The sequence below is a fragment of the Neoarius graeffei genome, chromosome 19 (genome assembly GCF_027579695.1).
Source record: "Neoarius graeffei isolate fNeoGra1 chromosome 19, fNeoGra1.pri, whole genome shotgun sequence".
NCBI classification, from domain to species: domain Eukaryota; kingdom Metazoa; phylum Chordata; class Actinopteri; order Siluriformes; family Ariidae; genus Neoarius; species Neoarius graeffei.
The window spans coordinates 40,505,497-40,524,107 of record NC_083587.1 but is presented as its reverse complement, the minus strand read 5'-3'; the positions used below and the strand labels follow the sequence as shown (position 1 = coordinate 40,524,107).

The following is an 18,611-nucleotide window of genomic DNA, read 5'->3' as shown; positions in this document are numbered from 1 at the left end:
GGGTCCCCGGATTTATGGTATGGCGCCTTAGCCACCTGAGCCACGACACCCCCGAAACTCAACAAACTTGAGGGGGGGCTGTAGCTCCTGCTGTAGCCTTCACCTTTTGATCCAAGTAGGAAGTAGGTGTGGCAGGTCATAAAAAAAAAAACAGTAGGCCATGCAAGTACTGTCAGGTACAGGTCAGTGCTTTATAGGTCAATAGTAGCATTTTATAGTCAATGCAAAATTAAATTGGGAGCCAATGCAGTTTGGAAAAGATAGGGGTGCTGTGGTTGTATCTGCTGATTTTATTGCTAACTCGGTGCTGGATTCTGGACTAACTGGAGCTTGTTTATGCAACTACTAAAACATCCAGATATTTATGAGAAATTTCTCTCATCTTAATAATCTGCATGAGCATCAAAATGAAAGACTGGAGTTAATCATCACACCAAGGTATTTTACTGCTGCACATGATGGCCTTTCTGTTTCATCTAGAGCCATTATGTAATCAAACTTACTTCTAGCTGCATGTGTTCCTTAGACACGTACTTCTGTCTTGTCAGAATTAAGTAGAAAGGAGTTAATAAGCATCCAGTGTCTAATGTCCTTCACATGTTCCTGAATTGTATTACATTGGTGTCTCTTATCTGGCTTTGCTGAAACATACAACTGTGTGTCATCAGCATAACAATGGAAGTTAATAGCATGTTTATGAATAATATTACCCAGAGGTAGCACATAAAAAGAAAAAAAAGCACCAAACTTTACCTTAGTATGTATAGAGATCTCATCTCATCTCATTATCTGTAGCCACTTTATCCTGTTCTACAGGGTCGCAGGCAAGCTGGAGCCTATCCCAGCTGACTACGGGTGAAAGGCGGGGTACACCCTGGACAAGTCGCCAGGTCATCACAGGGCTGACACATAGACACAGACAACCATTCACACTCACATTCACACCTACGGTCAATTTAGAGTCACCAGTTAACCTAACCTGCATGTCTTTGGACTGTGGGGGAAACCGGAGCACCCGGAGGAAACCCACGCGGACATGGGGAGAACATGCAAACTCCACACAGAAAGGCCCTCGCCGGCCACGGGGCTCGAATCCGGACCTTCTTGCTGTGAGGCGACAGCGCTAACCACTACACCACCGTGCCGCCCATGTATAGAGATGTCATAATATATCTTAAATGTAAACAGTAAATACAAACCTAAATGTTAAATATAATTCTAAATGATAAATGTAAATCTTAAAGGAGATATGCAGAACCTTTATTTTTAAATACATTTCTGAGTGGATAGTATCTCCATCCTTGACTCTTGTATTCTGCATTATTGAGAATTAAAAAAATATCTTTTTGAGAGTTAAAATCAACCACAAAGTTGGCATTCGAGCTGCCCCACTGAGCGAGCCAGCCAGCCCTGGGTGGGTGACGTCACAGCGGGAACTGGTGCTATAGACCAAAGCCAGCCTCGGCAGGCAAGATTGGTTGCAATGGCCTCTTCATTCAGATTTATTGGAGATTCTTCGGATTCCTCAGATAGTAATACATCTGACTGTGATAGTCCTGAAATTGGAGTGTGTGTACATGCTACTGCTATACACATAGAACCGTATTAGTTCGAACCAGTGGAAAATGAATCCGATAGTAACACATCAGCCACGGAGGCCCTCACCTTACAAAATAAAGCCAGAGAACAAAGCCATCTAGAGAATTGGATGGAATTGAACAAACAGTCCCATGTGAAACATTAAAACTCATTAAAACAGGATAGGCGTTATAACTTATGCGGCATACATGTACATGCATGCATTTTCACTGATAAAACGTAAAAGGCTAATTAAATAATCAGATGAACTGAGACAATCACAGTCTGAAGCAAATTAAATAATCTTATACCAGTAACTTAAATACACAATACAAGTTACATGTATTAATCTAAATGCAGGTAAATAACGAGTGTTGTTTTTTTGTTATGTAACCAAATGAGAGTCGCATCTTACCCATATGTGTTCTCGCTTCTTGAAGGCCAAGCTTATGGCTGATTGTTTTGAAACAATCTGACTTTCAGTTCTTCGTTCATTTGCTTCTTCAACGTAAGGGCGAGATATTGCTGCTGAGGCAAGCATATCCAGCAGGGGAGGGGAAGCATATCCAGCAGAGAAATCTGACAACTGGTCCACTAATTCTCCATTTTCTCCATACTGAGTACTCTGCCATTACTGCTCAGCTCCCACTCCGAGAGAACTGGTGCAACTGAACTTACTTTCCTTTTCTTGTAGTTTTCTTTTCCTTTAATTGTTGGTACTGCACCCTCTTTTAATACAGGCTTATAGCCAACACTCGAGTCCCCAGTAAAATGTGCAGAGCAGAGGAGAGACCACTTCGTAGGTGCCCAATCTGTGAATTTCTCACAAAACGTGTCCAAATCTTTGCAGTTTGAACATTCTTGGGCCATGAATGCAACATAAATCCACCTTCTGTCATGTTGCTGCACCCGCCAGCAACACATCTACGTGGCATGGTGATAAATTAGCTCAAAATGGGGGATCAAAGTTGCAGTTAGCTCTGTGTTTTAGTATAGCGTAAAACTTTTATATTTAACAATTAGGGTTTTTTATTGTTTACATTTAATATTTACATTCAACATTCAGATTTATATTGTGAAGGATTTTCCAGGCCGCTAAGCATGGAATTTCTGGCAAAGAAAATACCATCAGTAGGACTTCAATTTGTGATGCAAACTCATCTCATCTCATTATCTGTAGCCGCTTTATCCTGTTCTACAAGGTCACAGGCAAGCTGGAGCCTATCCCAACTGACTACGGGCGAAAGGCGGGGTACACCCTGGACAAGTCGCCAGGTCATCACAGGGCTGACACATAGACACAGACAACCAATTACACTCACATTCACACCTACGGTCAATTTAAAGTCACCAGTTAACCTAACCTGCATGTCTTTGGACTGTGGGGGAAACCGGAGCACCCGAAGGAAACCCACGTGGACACGGGGAGAACACGCAAACTCCGCACAGAAAGGCCCTCGTCGGCCACGGGGCTTGAACCTTCTTGCTGTGAGGTGACAGCGCTAACCACTACACCACCGTGCCGCCCTTGTGATGCAAACTGACATATTGAGAAGTCCTTCAGTGCTTTTTAGCTTAAAAGGATTTGTCACTAGACACTATCTAAAACTTAAGGGATTAATGTGTTACCTATTGTAGACTAATATGATGTGAATTTTGATGGTTGATTCATACTCAATAACAAGCTCATACCACCATATTTAAACACAAATTATGTCAAGCATTAGGTATATTTCTATGTTGGAGTTAACAGCTCTTTTTCCTCAGCCTTTAGATTATGAGAGCAAGAGGCACTTTGTGATTGCCATAGAGGCCATCAATTCTTTTGTGGACACACGATTCCTAAGCATCAATGAATTTCGGGATAGGACAATGCTCAAAATTCTGGTGATGGACGTGGATGAGCCACCTGTCTTTTCTGCACCTTTCTATGAGTGGAAAGTTCTAGAGAATGCACTTGTTGGTACAGTGGTTGGCACAGTACTTGCCAGAGATGCAGATTCTGCCAATAACCCTATCAGGTAAAATAAACATGCATTTATTCATTTTTATTTTGCACATGATTTGGGTCTTTGTTTAATGCATATATTAATTAATATCTCTAGTGTGGAAATATTCAACCAAGAGGGAAATTATAGTATCCCCTTCAGGTGGGTATGTGCTATTTCATTTGGTTGAGTAGAGGGTGCGATGTAGGACCTAACATTCAAGTTATAAGACCACCCTATCTTTAAGCCGTTTGTGTAAATTAAGCTGTGCTCTGCATTTGGTGGCCATATTCTTTTTAAATCTCAACATGCTTTTGATAGTTGAGTTTCAGACTTTGCTGAATAATATGACACCAGAATTGTAGAGATATGGCAAAAATCTGAGAACTCAAGTTCTCAAAAGTCAGCTTGCCATTTTTTTCATTTTATTGTATACTGTTGACCAGAAAATGTCTTATATTATAATCACTATGTGAATCGCTAAAAAAAGAAAGCTGCAGCTCAGTGGTCACTGAACCCTTCTGAATATCATCTCCGTTTCTCAGAGGTAATCCGTAGATGCTAAAGAAGGCAACTGGACTTGTTTGAAATCCTTGAAGATGTTTCACCTCTTATCAGAAAGGCTTCTTCAAGTCTGTCTGACTGCTAGGGAGTTTCAGGTATTTATCCTCTAGTGGACCAAAAGCAACCCTAAGGAGAGTCGTTGAGGTCACATGGGTCATTGACCCTCTCAGCCATCCTGTAGGTTGTTAGGGTCAATAGAGGCCAGGTGTGAACAGCGTTGGCAGCCTCAAGGGTCATTGGCTCTCTCTGCCATCATGCAAGTCATTGAAGTCAGCTGAGTTTTGGTGTGGATGTATTCAGTTGTCTGGGAAGTGTGCCAAGGACTGCATTGTAGGTGGCTAAATGGTGTCTCAGACCACCTCCTCTGTTCAGCGATGGTTGTTCCAGGTTGACAAAGATGGCTTCTTTTACTCCTCTTTCAAACCACCAGTCTTCTCTGGCTAAAATGCATATATTGTACAACCCCGATTCCAAAAAAGTTGGGACAAAGTACAAATTGTAAATAAAAACAGAATGCAATGATGTGGAAGTTTCAAAATTCCATATTTTATTCAGAATAGAACATAGATGACATATCAAATGTTTAAACTGAGAAAATGTATCATTTAAAGAGAAAAATTAGGTGATTTTAAATTTCATGACAACAACACACCTCAAAAAAGTTGGGACAAGGCCATGTTTACCACTGTGAGACATCCCCTTTTCTCTTTACAACAGTCTGTAAACGTCTGGGGACTGAGGAGACAAGTTGCTCAAGTTTAGGGATAGGAATGTTAACCCATTCTTGTCTAATGTAGGATTCTAGTTGCTCAACTGTCTTAGGTCTTTTTTGTCGTATCTTCCGTTTTATGATGCGCCAAATGTCTTCTATGGGTGAAAGATCTGGACTGCAGGCTGGCCAGTTCAGTACCCGGACCCTTCTTTTACGCAGCCATGATGCTGTAATTGATGCAGTATGTGGTTTGGCATTGTCATGTTGGAAAATGCAAGGTCTTCCCTGAAAGAGACGTCGTCTGGATGGGAGCATATGTTGCTCTAGAACCTGGATATACCTTTCAGCATTGATGGTGTCTTTCCAGATGTGTAAGCTGCACATGCCACACACACTAATGCAACTCCATACCATCAGAGATGCAGGCTTCTGAACTGAACGCTGATAACAACTTGGGTCGTCCTTCTTCTCTTTAGTCCGAATGACACGGCATCCCTGATTTCCATAAAGAACTTCAAATTTTGATTCGTCTGACCACAGAACAGTTTTCCACTTTGCCACAGTCCATTTTAAATGAGCCTTGGCCCAGAGAAGACATCTGCGCTTCTGGATCATGTTTAGATCCGGCTTCTTCTTTGAAGTATAGAGTTTTAGCTGGCAATGGCGGATGGCACGGTGAATTGTGTTCACAGATAATGTTCTCTGGAAATATTCCTGAGCTCATTTTGTGATTTCCAATACAGAAGCATGCCTGTATGTGATGCAGTGGCGTCTAAGGGCCCGAAGATTACGGGCACCCAGTATGGTTTTCCGGCCTTGACCCTTACGCACAGAGATTCTTCCAGATTCTCTGAATCTTTTGATGATATTATGCACTGTAGATGATGATATGTTCAAACTCTTTGCAATTTTACACTGTCGAACTCCTTTCTGATATTGCTCCTCTATTTGTCGGCGCAGAATTGGGGGGGATTGGTGATCCTCTTCCCATCTTTACTTCTGAGAGCCGCTGCCACTCCAAGATGCTCTTTTTATACCCAGTCATGTTAATGACCTATTGCCAATTGACCTAATGAGTTGCAATTTGGTCCTCCAGCTGTTCCTTTTTTGTACCTTTAACTTTTCCAGCCTCTTATTGCCCCTGTCCCAACTTTTTTGAGATGTGTTGCTGTCATGAAATTTCAAATGAGCCAATATTTGGCATGAAATTTCAAAATGTCTCACTTTCGACATTTGATACGTTGTCTATGTTTTATTGTGAATACAATATCAGTTTTTGAGATTTGTAAATTATTGCATTCCATTTTTATTTACAATTTGTACTTTGTCCCAACTTTTTTGGAATCGGGGTTGTAGTCCTGAAACGAGTATCCTTTGTTTTTGAGATGAAGATAGACTGCAGAGTCCTGGCCTGAGGAACTGGCTCTCCTGTGTTGAGCCATATGCTTGTGAAGCGGTTGTTTCCTTTCCCCCAATGTACAGGTCTGTGCATTCAGGTCTGTTTTGGCAGCAGTTTCCCCAGGCTGCCGTCACACACTCAATACTTGGTTGGGTCTCCTTTATCATGAATTACTGCATCAATGCAGCATGGCATGGAGGAAGTTAGTCTGTGGTACTGCTCAGGTGTTATTGAAGCCCAGGTTGATTTCAGCTTGTTGTATTTTTGGGTCAGGAGTTTCTCTTCTTCTTGACAATACCCTGTAGAGTCTCTATGGGTTTCAGGTTAGGTGAGTTGGCTGGCCAATCAAGCACAATAATATCATGGTCAGCAAAGCATTTGCCAATAGTTTTGGCACTGTGGGCAAGTGCTGGAAAAGGAAATTTGCATCTCCATAAAGCTTGTCAGCAGATGGAAACAGAAAGTGCTCTAAAATCTCCTGGTTGATGGCTACATTGACTTTGGACTTGATCAAACACAGTGGACCAACAACAGCAGATGACATGGCACCCCAAATCATCACAGACTGCCGCAACTCCACACTGGACTTCAAACACTGGATTCTGTGCCTCTCCACTCTTCCTCCAGACTCTCCATCCTTGGTTTCCAAATGAAATGCAAAATTTACTTTTATCTGAAAAGAGGACTTTGGACCACTGAGCATCAGTCCAGTTCTTTATCTTCTTAGCCCAGGTAAGATGTTTCTGACCTTGTCTCTGGTTCAGGAGTGGCTTGATATTAAGAATGTGACAGTCGTAGCCCCTTTCCTGACTAGGTAGACAAAGTTGTCTGGTAGACAAAGAGATCTCAAATTAGTTGTGTTGTTTTCTCGAGATCCTGAATTAATTATGTCGTTATCTCGGGATAACAAGGTGAATAAAAAAAAAGGATTATATGAAGGGCCTCTCTCGGCTTCCGTACGGATGAAACAACGTGTGTGTGCTTTTTATTGTCAATGTACAGTCTGTATTTCTGGTGGTCATTTATTCAGTCGAATCGTATAAAACGCGCGAGGCAGTTGAGAAAGAAACAAACGAATCTCCGTTCTTCACTATTTTATTCAGCAAAGACATCGATTGAGGTGTGTGACTTTGTGCATGCGCATTATATTTGTATCGATACAGAACCGCTTCATCTGTCCACACTACAGCGAAGCGCTACAGTACCGATACTGTACCGGTACGAAACCCATACATTTGTGGGTTTCGTACCGATACAGTTATACCGCTACAGTACCGGTATAGTTGCTAGTGTGAACAGGTGTTGCGGTACGAAAGTAGTTTCGTATCGGTACAAAATCCCTAGTGTGGACAGGGTATTACTCTCCTTGCAGATGATCATCTTCTGGACAACTGTCAAGTCAGCAGTTGTATCTATGGTGGGGTTTACATTAGACCGTATCAGTGGATCATCAGATTAACATTTTTAAAAACGATTAGCGTGCACACAGCAACGCCAATACACGATTCGCATGCACACAGCAACGCCAATACACGGATACGCTAATCACATGACTAATTCGGCACGCAAGTTGAAATGTGTCAGTGCGGCTCATCGCTTCCTCCTCAGCGGCTGCGCTCCAAATCACTCCGTCCTGAACAGTGAGTGCCCTCTGGAGGGTGCGCACTCCGGCCCTGCGCAGCTCACAGAGCGCGCGAGTGAAGCGCACGAGCAGTGATTCGGGACTGAGCCGCTGTGTGTGTGATTCCAGTGCATATCGGGCAGCATGCGCAAGTCACTTACCACTTGCAAGTGGAAGGATGGCAAGCCTAAAGACAATCATAACTACACAATGGGCAGTATTTGCATCAGTATTTGCAGTATTTTCATACTTTTATACTCTTTAATGAAAGGTGATACAAGGCGGAAGTCCATGCCGTTTTTCAGCAGTCGCGTCACATGACCAACGCCAGCGAATCAGGAAGGTGGATGTCACAGTGACGTTGTCCAATGACGACGCCAGCTAGAGCTCAGTACAGCATATCCGCGTATCCGCGTATTCTCAATGTTTACACGGCACCGGACCAGACACAATCTGGATTGAATACGTGGACCCTGGCGGATTCCCGTTTCCCGGCGTTTCCAGGCGTTTTAATGTAAACGGACAGTGCATCCGCGAAGAAAACGAGACAGATACGGTCTAATTTAAACTTGGCCTTAGATTGTGGTTTTGTGTACTGAACTATACCAAGAGATACACAGGATTTATACAGTTTTACTCAAACTCAAAATTATATATCTGAATATTTTGAGATTTTTTTTTGTGCTGTAAGCCATAACTATCAAAATTTAAATAGAAAAATGCTTGAAACATTTTAGTTTATGTGTAATGAGTCTAAAAATATATTAAGTTTTCACTTTCTTAAATAACTGATGGAAAATCTTGAACTTTTTCACAATATTCTAATTGTTTGAGAAGCACTAGTGTGTGTGTATATATACACGATGTGTGGGGTGCCAGCGATTCAAACTCTCATGCATCAGTATGCTCAGAGCAGCTATGCTCACCTAGCATGCTGCTCTCTCTTGCTCTCACTCACTTACACACACTTGCTAACACACACAAAATTTTTAAATAGCTATTAATTGGTCCAAAAACACTTAGCAAGTTTAAGCTTAGATAAATCCTTACAGATCATTGACATTCTTTAGATTTTTCTGAAAAGCGTTTTTTTCAAGGCTTCACAGATCAGCTGGTTTGGATATCATTTTGTGGGTCTGACCCCTAAACTGGAAGCTACTGGAACACCAGTGTCAATATCTACAGTCAATCAAATTTTACATCAACATGGACTGAGAGGCTACCATCCAAGAAAGAAGCCCCTACTCCAAAATTGATACTTTCAAGCTCAACTAACATTTGCAGCTGACCACATGGACAAAGAAAAAGGCCTCTGGAGGAAAGTTTTATGGTCAGATAAGACAAAGTTTGAGTTGTTTGGCCACAATGTCCAGAGGTACATTTAGAGGAGTAATGGTGAGGCATTCAACCCCAGGAACACTGTACCAACTGTTAAGCATGGTTAACCAAAGTGAATGAAATCATGAAAAAGGAGGACTACCTCAGAATTCTTCAGCATAACCTTACAGCTAGACAGTTGAAACTAGTGGTGAGAAGTTTAGATCTTTTTACTGATTCGGATCTTTGAATTTTGTTCAGAAAAATGACCGATTCTTTTTACAAATAATTTATTGATTTCATTCATTGAAACTAGTGTGGCAGTGTAGCCACCCTATATGGTTCTCAAACACTAAGAGCAAAATAGTTTGCTACATGTGGTAAAGTTTAAAATACAAGTTCACTTTGTTAAGCTCTTAAGCAACCTTTTGGACCATAGCCTATTGAGTTATTCAGTTGAAATGACTGTCAGGTTCAACTGCCTGGACAAGAACTCTGTGCCCATCAGTCAAAATATTCTATTTATTGTATGATAGCTATTCACTTTAGCCTACCTAGTCACTGAAGGCCCATAGTTTATGCATTTATTCCAATGGGAAGGCAAATTAAACATCCATTCAATTGCTACATTCCACACACACAGTTAGCTACAGAAATGTTCTGGTTTACCAGATAACATTAGTAAACTCCAGTGGCGAACCGTGAGCACTACAGCTGGGCCTTCACCTCAGCCCTCATATTGATGAGAAAATAAATAATTGCGGCAAAGGCACAGAGGATGACTTGAAAGCGTTAAGTAACTGATCGTTTAATTAACGACGACAAGGATGTAAACAAACAGACCATAACATCACAACTTCCCCAACAGGAAACATTGCATAAAACTCGTGACCTTAAAAAAAAAATATATATATATATATATATATATATATATATATGCTAACAGCACTATTAAATAACAGCGTACAAAAAAACAAACACAATCTTCAAATCTTCAAACTGTAATGCAATTTCAAATGAATAATTCTTAAAGTTGGCAATAAAAAGACATATATTTTAAATTGACATGAAGTACAAATAGCCTACATTTCCATTTCGGGAGGCGCATCAAATAAAAGTCTTTTTATAGTTCCCGCTACACCCCCTTAATTTTACAGTGATTAAAATGGGAGAATGAAAATAATAATGATCACCATCATCATGAATTCTAATTGTGGAGTTGGTCTTCCGTTTTTTATTATCTCCAGCTTTTCGGTGAAAGGTCGCCTTGAAAAAGGCGATGCTAGCAAGCTAGCCACAACGTCGCTCTCGTTATCCGCCATTCAACTCTCAACCACTAATTCTATCAATTTTATTTTGCCTGCTACTGTCCTGTCGGCTAGGAGCATTGGCTAGGACTTCATGAAGGCCTACAATCTTTTGTTTTTGTCCCGCCCACTTAAAATCAAACATTGATTGGTCAATTTCCCCATCATTCTCCATATCAAAATACATAGCTCAGGCCTTCTCAGGGACTTGTGAAGTCCTAACCAATTAATGAGCTCGCTCTCCATGAGGGACGATTTTGATTGGACAGCGTGTTTCAGCCAGTAACCCTTTCATTGCTGATGTGAACTTGACAGTAAACTTAACTGAAGAACACGTGAGAAATGTATTAGTGTATGGTATTAAATTAGACAGTTTTTTAAAAAATATATGCATATTTATATTATTTATTAGCTACTTTTGGTCCAAAATTTTTAAGGCCTTCTCTGAAGGCCTAGAAGGCCCTGACGGTTCCCCTCTGGTAAACTCTCCTCTCATCTCCAGTAATAGCATTGGTCATGTGACTGCTGTAGCTGTGTGAATAATGAACGAGAGACTTGTCACCAAATGATCTTACTGTAGATGATGCTGTAAAGAGGTCACAGTGGCTGCTGCACACAATGTTTGGGAAGACTGTTGAGAGGGTAGCATGCATGAGCAGTTCTGGTTCTCTCTACACATTGTCTAGCTGAGCAGATGCTATGGTGGAGATGTATGGGTCTTTCATTCACTTGTCACATGACTGCTGCATATTCTCAGTGTAGGAATGTCAGATTTCAAGAACCATAAAAATAGGTCTTTCGGTTAGGATTCTCTCGTTCATAATCCATGTGGTTAAAAACAATCATATGACCAGTGCTGTTACTGGAGACGAGAAGAGAGCTTGGTAAAGTTGTCTGCTAAACCAGAATATGTCTGTAGCTAACTAGCTGTGTGTAATGTAGCAATTGAATGGATGTTTAATTTGCCTTTCCATTGGAACGAGTTAATTTACTATGGGTACAGTGGCCAGGTAGACTAAAGTGAATAGCTATCATACAATGACTAGAATGATATTTTTATTAATAGGTACAGAGCTCTTGTACAGGCAGTTGAACTTGAAGCAATCAGTCATTTCAACTGAATAACTCAAAAGGCTATGGTCCAAAAGGTTGCTTAAGAGCTTAACAAAGTGAACTTCTATATTAAACTTTACCAAGTGAAGCAAGCCATGTTGCTCTTTGAGAGCCACAAAGGATGGCTAGTGGCTACATAATTCATGAATCAGTAGTCCCTACTCTGAGAATATGTAGTGGTCATATGACAAGTGAATGAGAGACTGATAACTGAAAGATCCATTCTCAATGAATCAGAGCCTGAGGCCAAGTTTACATTAGACCGTATCTGTCTCGTTTTCTTCGCGGATGCACTGTCCGTTTACATTAAACCGCCTGGAAACGCCGGGAAACGGGAATCCGCCAGGGTCCACGTATTCAATCCAGATCGTGTCAGCTCCGGTGCTGTGTAAACATTGAGAATACGCGAATACGCTGTGCTGAGCTCTAGCTGGCGTCTCATTGGACAACGTCACTGTGACATCCACCTTCCTGATTCGCTGGCGTTGGTCATGTGACGCGACTGCTGAAAAACGGCGCGGACTTCCGCCTTGTATCACCTTTCATTAAAGAGTATAAAAGTATGAAAATACTGCAAATACTGATGCAAATACTGCCCATTGTGTAGTTATGATTGTCTTTAGGCTTGCCATCCTTCCACTTGCAAGTGGTAAGTGATATGCGCTGGGATCACACACACAGCGGCTCAGTCCCGAATCACTGCTTGTGCACTACACTCGCGCGCTCTGTGAGCTGCGCAGGGCCGGAGTGCGCACCCTCCAGAGGGCACTCGCTGTTCAGGGCGGAGTGATTTGGAGCGCAGGATGCCTGCGGAGCCGAGCGTATCCGTGTATTGGTGTTGCTGTGTGCACGCAAATCGTGTATTGGTGTTGCTGTGTGCACACTAATCGTTTTAAAAACATTAATCTGATGATCCGCTGATACGGTCTAATGTAAACCCCACCTGAGTGAACTGAATGTCACTCACTGAGATGACTCATTAATCCCGAATCAGACAAAAGATTAGTTCAAGATTAGTTCAAAATAGCTCACAAACGACACAACACAAGTTGAAACTTTGACACAATTGGTATTCCAACAGGACAATGACTCCAAACAAACCAAAGCTAGTTGTGGAATGGATGAAGCAGGCTTTAGGATTAAGCTGTAGGCCATCCCAAAGTCTTGACCTCAACCCTATTGAAAATATGTGGACTGTGCTCAAAAGTTGGGTCCATGCCAGAATCATTGAAAGTCCACGATTGTCATGACATTGATTTCCATAATGAGTGTATGTACACGTCTGACCACAACTGTACATGCAATGGCCTAAAATGTAATTGACTTGTTGCAGCAAAATGTTTTAGAAAATCCAATTTTTATTAGAATGATTGTCAGCAAACTCTCTACTTGCTAGATTACATACAACCCCAATTGCAAAAAAAAGTTGTGAAGCTGTGTAAAATGTAAATAAAAACAGAATACAATGATTTACGAACCATGGAAACCCTACATTTCATCAAAAATAGTACAAAGACAACATATCAAATATTGAAACTAAGGAATCTTATTGTGTTTTGAAAAATATGCTCATTTTGAACTTAGTGCCAGCAACATGTTTCAAAAATGTTGGGATGGGGCAATAATAGACTGGAAAAGTTGTGTAATGTTAAAATTATTATTTTAATTGGTAACAGGTCAGTAGCATTACTGGGTATAAAAAGAGCATCCCAGAGAGGCCAAGTCTCTCAGAAGAACAGATAAGGAGGGGTTCACCACTCTGTGAAAGAATGCATGGGCAAATAATGCAAAAAAATTAAGAATAACATTCCTTAATGTAAAATTATTAAAAATTTGGGGATCACACTAATAACCATTAAAAGATTCAGAGAATCTGGAGAAATCTCTCTATGCTGGGGACAAGGCTGAAAACCTACATTAGATGTCTATGATCTTTGGGCTTCAGATGACACTGCATTAAAAACAGGCACAATTTTGTAGTGGAAATCATTGCATTGGCTCAGGAACGCTTCCGAAAATCATTGCCTATGAACACAGGTCATCACTGCATCCACAAATACAAGTTAAAACCATATGTAAATATCAAGAAATACCACCACCTTCTTGTCTGTGAAGATTCTCAGTCATCCAGGTCATAGTAAACTGTGGGTGGTAAAAGAGAGCAACTGGACTTGTTTGAAGATTCTTGAAGACGTTTCACCCCTCATCCGAAAGGCTTCTTCAGTTCTGTCTGACTAATAGGGAGTATCAGGTATTTATCCTCTCATGGATGAAAAGCAATTCTAAGGTGTCATTGAGTCATTCTGTTGGTGTGGGTCACTGGGGGCTGGGTGTGAACAACCTAGAGAGTCGTTGGGGTGATCAATGGGTTGTTGGTTCTCTTTGTCCTCCTGTGAGTCACTGAAAATAGCTGGGTTTTGGTGTGCATTCTGTTAGGACTAGGACTGTTTTGGCCTCTAGAGGCCGCTGTTATTTCCTTTTCGTGTCATGTTTATTTTGGCCTCTAGAGGCCGCCACTGTTCTTGTGTTTGTGTTAATTGCCTGTTTAGTCCTGATTATCTTCACCTGTGTTCAACTTAGTTTGTGTATTTATACCCCCTGAGTTCAGTCCTCTTGTCACGGAGTCTTTGAGCTGTTATGTTTATCTCCAGTTTCCTCTGTACCGTGTTCTTTGTTTTGCACTTTGCTTTTCTTTTGGACCTTGTAGTTACTGTGTTTTTGGATCTTCTGAGCTTTGGTATTTTTGCCTTTTCTTGTCTGTTTTTTTGGCTTTTGTTTTGTACTTTTGGATTTTTTATTTTTTCCCTTATATCTTCTGAGCGTTTTTGGATTATTACTTTTTGGATTTTTCTTGTGTATATATTGTAAATAAACATTTTGATACTTTTTTCTACTTCTGCCTCACGCCTCTGCATTTGAGTCATCCCCCTGGTGGCCTAGTGGGGGTTTGCTGGTTTATCACACCAACGAACCAGGTTCGAATCCCAGCAAAACCCTAACAGAAAGACTCCGTCATGACCGACTCAGCAGAGGCTGCTTCAACTGTCTACCTGGCCAACCTTCAGGGAATTATGGCAGCTTTGACATGCTTCGGAGCGACCATGGACGCTCATGGACGTACGCTCACCAGCCAACGTGAGGCTCTTGCTCGCCACGAGGAACTGCTTCAGCAAATTGAGAAAACCCTGGCACAGCTGATATCTCTGCCTGCATCTCCTGATCCATCTCCTGATCCATCTCCCGCTCCTGCTCCAGTGCCTCCTGCCATGCTGCCTTCTTCACCTCGCGAACCCAGCCTTCCTGCACCACAGAGGTATGACGGCAAGCACAGTGAGTGCCGAGAGTTCCTTACCCAGTGTCAACTCACCTTTGAGCTTCAGCCTACCACCTACACTACGGATCGCCGCAAGATTGCCTTTGTGATCACCTTATTAGCTTATTACTACCTGGGCTACTGCTATCTGGCAAAGACAGGGACCTGAGTGCCTTGATTTCCAGCTGTTTTCTGAAGAGATGCTTTGGGTCTTCGATCAAGTGGACATCAGTACCGATGCAGCCCGAAAGCTCATGTCCATCCGGCAAGGAGGAAGCATCGCAGATTACGCCATCTCGTTCCGGACGCTCGCAGCAGTAAGTGGATGGAACGAGACTGCCCTGGTGTCAGCCTTCCACCATGGTCTGTCTGACCCCATCAAGGATGGTCTGGCCTCTATTGGATGCCCAAGTGACCCCAAAACCCTCATCTCACATGCTATTCGTCTGGACAACAGGATGAGAGAACGCCACCAAGCCTTGAGCCCCCCCAGCCTCCCTACCTCTACCTGGAGACCGTCTACCTCCTTCAGTGACTGTCCAGAACCCATGCAAGTGGGTCGTACTCGCCTCTCCGCATCTGAGAGGGAGCGCAGAAGGAGGGACAAGTGCTGCATCTACTGTGGCAAGCCTGGTCACTTCCGAGCATCATGTCCCGAACTCTTGGGAAAAGGACCGCCCCATCCAGCCGAGGGAGGGTTGTGACGGGGCCTACCCTCTCTCCCGGACTCCCTGGCCAAGGAATCTACATCCCAGTCTCCATCTCCTGGGGTGAGTCTATCCATTCTTGTCAAGCTTTGTTAGACTCAGGGGCGGCTGGGAACTTTATGGATATTCACTTCGCCCAAAGCATCAATATTCCGACTGCACCTCTTGAAGTCCCACTGTCTGTGTCTGCCCTCGATGGCCAAGCGTTAGGTGATGGAAGAGTCACCCAAGTTACTTCTCCAGTCTTCCTCCAGTCTCAAGGTCACAAGGAAGAAATATCACTGCACCTGATTCCTTCACCTGAGTTCCCAGTTATTCTAGGCCTTCCTTGGCTTACTCGCCACAACCCTCGCATTGACTGGGTAACTAGCCAGGTTGTGGAATGGGGCCCTGCATGCTATGCCTCTTGTCTGCTCTCTAGCTCTCCTGTGTCCCCTGCCGAGCCCCCTGATCTCACCAAGTTATCTCAAGTTCCCACAGAGTACTGGGATCTCAAGGAGGTCTTCAGCAAGAGCAAGGCCGCCGTTCTTCCTCCGCACCGGGCCTACGACTGTGCCATCGACTTGCTCCCTGGGACTACCCCTCCTCGTGGCAGACTGTTTTCCCTCTCTCAGCCAGAACGCAAGGCCATGGAGGAATACCTCAAAGACGCCCTGGTCTCTGGGTTCATTCGACCCTCCACCTCACCTGCTGGAGCCGGCTTCTTCTTTGTCGGCAAGAAGGATGGGGGGCTCCGACCATGTATTGACTACAGGGGCCTGAACAAGATCACTGTGCGCAACCGATATCCCCTTCCGCTGATGTCCACTGCTTTCGACCTGCTCCAAGGCGCCACCGTCTTCACCAAGTTGGACCTACGGAACGCATACCACCTCATCCGTATCCGACAGGGAGACGAGTGGAAGACTGCCTTTAACACCCCGTCTGGGCACTACGAATACCAGGTGATGCCCTTCAGACTCACCAACGCACCAGCTGTTTTTCAGGCCCTAATCAACGACATCTTAAGGGACATGATTAACCTGTACGTTTTTGTCTACCTCGACGACATCCTTATCTTTTCCAAGACCGTGCAGGAGCACCGCCACCATGTCCGCCAGGTTCTCCAGAGGCTGCTACAGAACAATCTGTTCGCCAAGGCCCAGAAATGCGAATTTCATGTTCCCGAGGTCTCCTTTCTGGGATTTATTGTACGGACAGGCCAACTCCAAATGGACCCTGCCAAGACCCTGGCCGTCCGGGACTGGCCTACTCCCAAGTCTGTTAAGGAGGTTCAGCGGTTCTTAGGATTCGCTAACTTCTACCGCAAGTTCATCAGAAACTTCAGTTCTGTAGTAGCACCCATGTCAGACCTCACCAAAGGGACAGGTGGATCTTATGTCTGGTCTCCTCAGGCGGAAAAGGCGTTCAAAGACCTCAAGGACCGCTTCTGCACGGCACCCATTCTGGTCCTCCCGGACACCTCCCAACCATTCATCGTGGAGGTGGATGCCTCGGACAGTGGTGTCGGCGCGGTGCTCTCTCAACGTTCGGAAGGAAAGCTGCACCCCTGCGCTTACTTCTCCCACCGCCTGAGTCCTGTGGAGTCCCCGTACGATGTGGGGGATCGAGAACTGCTAGCGGTCAAACTGGCCCTTGAGGAGTGGAGGCACTGGCTGGAGGGAGCGCAACATCCATTCCTGGTTTGGACTGACCACAAGAACCTGGAGTACCTCCAGCAAGCCAAGAGACTGAACCCTCGACAGGCTAGGTGGGCCCTGTTTTTCAGTCGGTTTGACTTCACCCTCTCGTACCGCCCCGGCTCCAAGAACACCAAACCTGACGCACTGTCCAGGCTGTTCTCTGCCACTAACAGGGAGAGTGAAGTTGGGCCTATTATCCCTGTGTCCCGGATTGTGGCCCCTGTCCGCTGGGGTATTGAGGAGGCTGTCCGACGAGCCCAACGCCAGGACCCCGGTCCTGGGACGGGGCCACCGGGCCTCTTGTACGTCCCACATCAAGCCCGGGCCAAGGTTCTCCAGTGGGGTCATTCTTCCCCTCTCACCGCCCACCCGGGAGCTCGGAGGACCCTGGACTTCCTGAAAAGATGCTTCTGGTGGCCTAACATGGAGAAGGAAGTAAGGTCATTTGTCCTGTCCTGTGAGGTTTGCACCAGAACCAAGAACCCACGACAGCGTCCCCAGGGTCTCCTGCATCCTCTGACCATTCCCCGGCATCCCTGGTCCCACGTGGCAGTCGACTTCATCACGGGTCTCCCTGAGTCACAAGGTAACACAGTCATTTTGGTCATAGTTGACAGATTCTCCAAGGCCTGCCGCTTCATACCACTGTGCAAACTCTCCTCCGCTCTTGAAACAGCGAAACTTATGTTCAATCATGTCTTCCGAGTCTTTGCTCTTCCACAGGACATCGTCTCAGACCGAGGGCCCCAGTTCTCCTTCCGAGTGTGGCACGGGTTCTGCAAGGTCATCGGAGCCACTGCCAGCCTCTCCTCTGGGTTTCACCCACAGTCCAATGGTCAGACGGAGAGGCTCAACCAGGACCTGGAAACCACCCTGCGAGGCCTGGCTATGGATAACCCGACATCGTGGAGCACCTGGCTGCCATGGGCAGAGTACACCCACAACACCCTGCAGTCATCGGCCACCAAGCTGTCGCCATTCCAGTGCCAATTCGGGTTCCAGCCACCTCTGTTCCTGGACCAGGAGGAGGACGCGGGGGTGCCCTCGGTCAACCAATATGTGAGACGGTGTCGCAAGACCTGGAGCAAGGTCAGGAAGACCCTCATACAGACCTCCAGAACCAACCAGACTCAGGCCAACCGCCATAGAAGACCTGCACACGCTTTCCGCCCTGGGCAGCGGGTTTGGCTAGCCACTAAGGACCTTCCGCTGCGGGTGGAGAACCACAAGCTTGCTCCTCACTACATTAGCCCCTTCAAGGTGGTGCGCAGGGTGAACCCTGTCTCCTACCGGCTCCAGTTGCCCCGGAC

General features: G+C 44.4%; 1 protein-coding gene across 1 annotated transcript in view; it reads left to right on the top strand.

Annotated features, from left to right (window-relative positions):
- cdh19 (cadherin 19, type 2) overlaps window positions 1-18,611 on the top strand; it is a 127,828-nt gene that overhangs the window by 73,413 nt on the left and 35,804 nt on the right. The window contains exon 6 of the mRNA XM_060900075.1: window positions 3,346-3,599. Coding sequence (XP_060756058.1) covers window positions 3,346-3,599 — 254 coding nt within the window. The remainder of the gene's footprint in view (window positions 1-3,345; window positions 3,600-18,611) is intronic.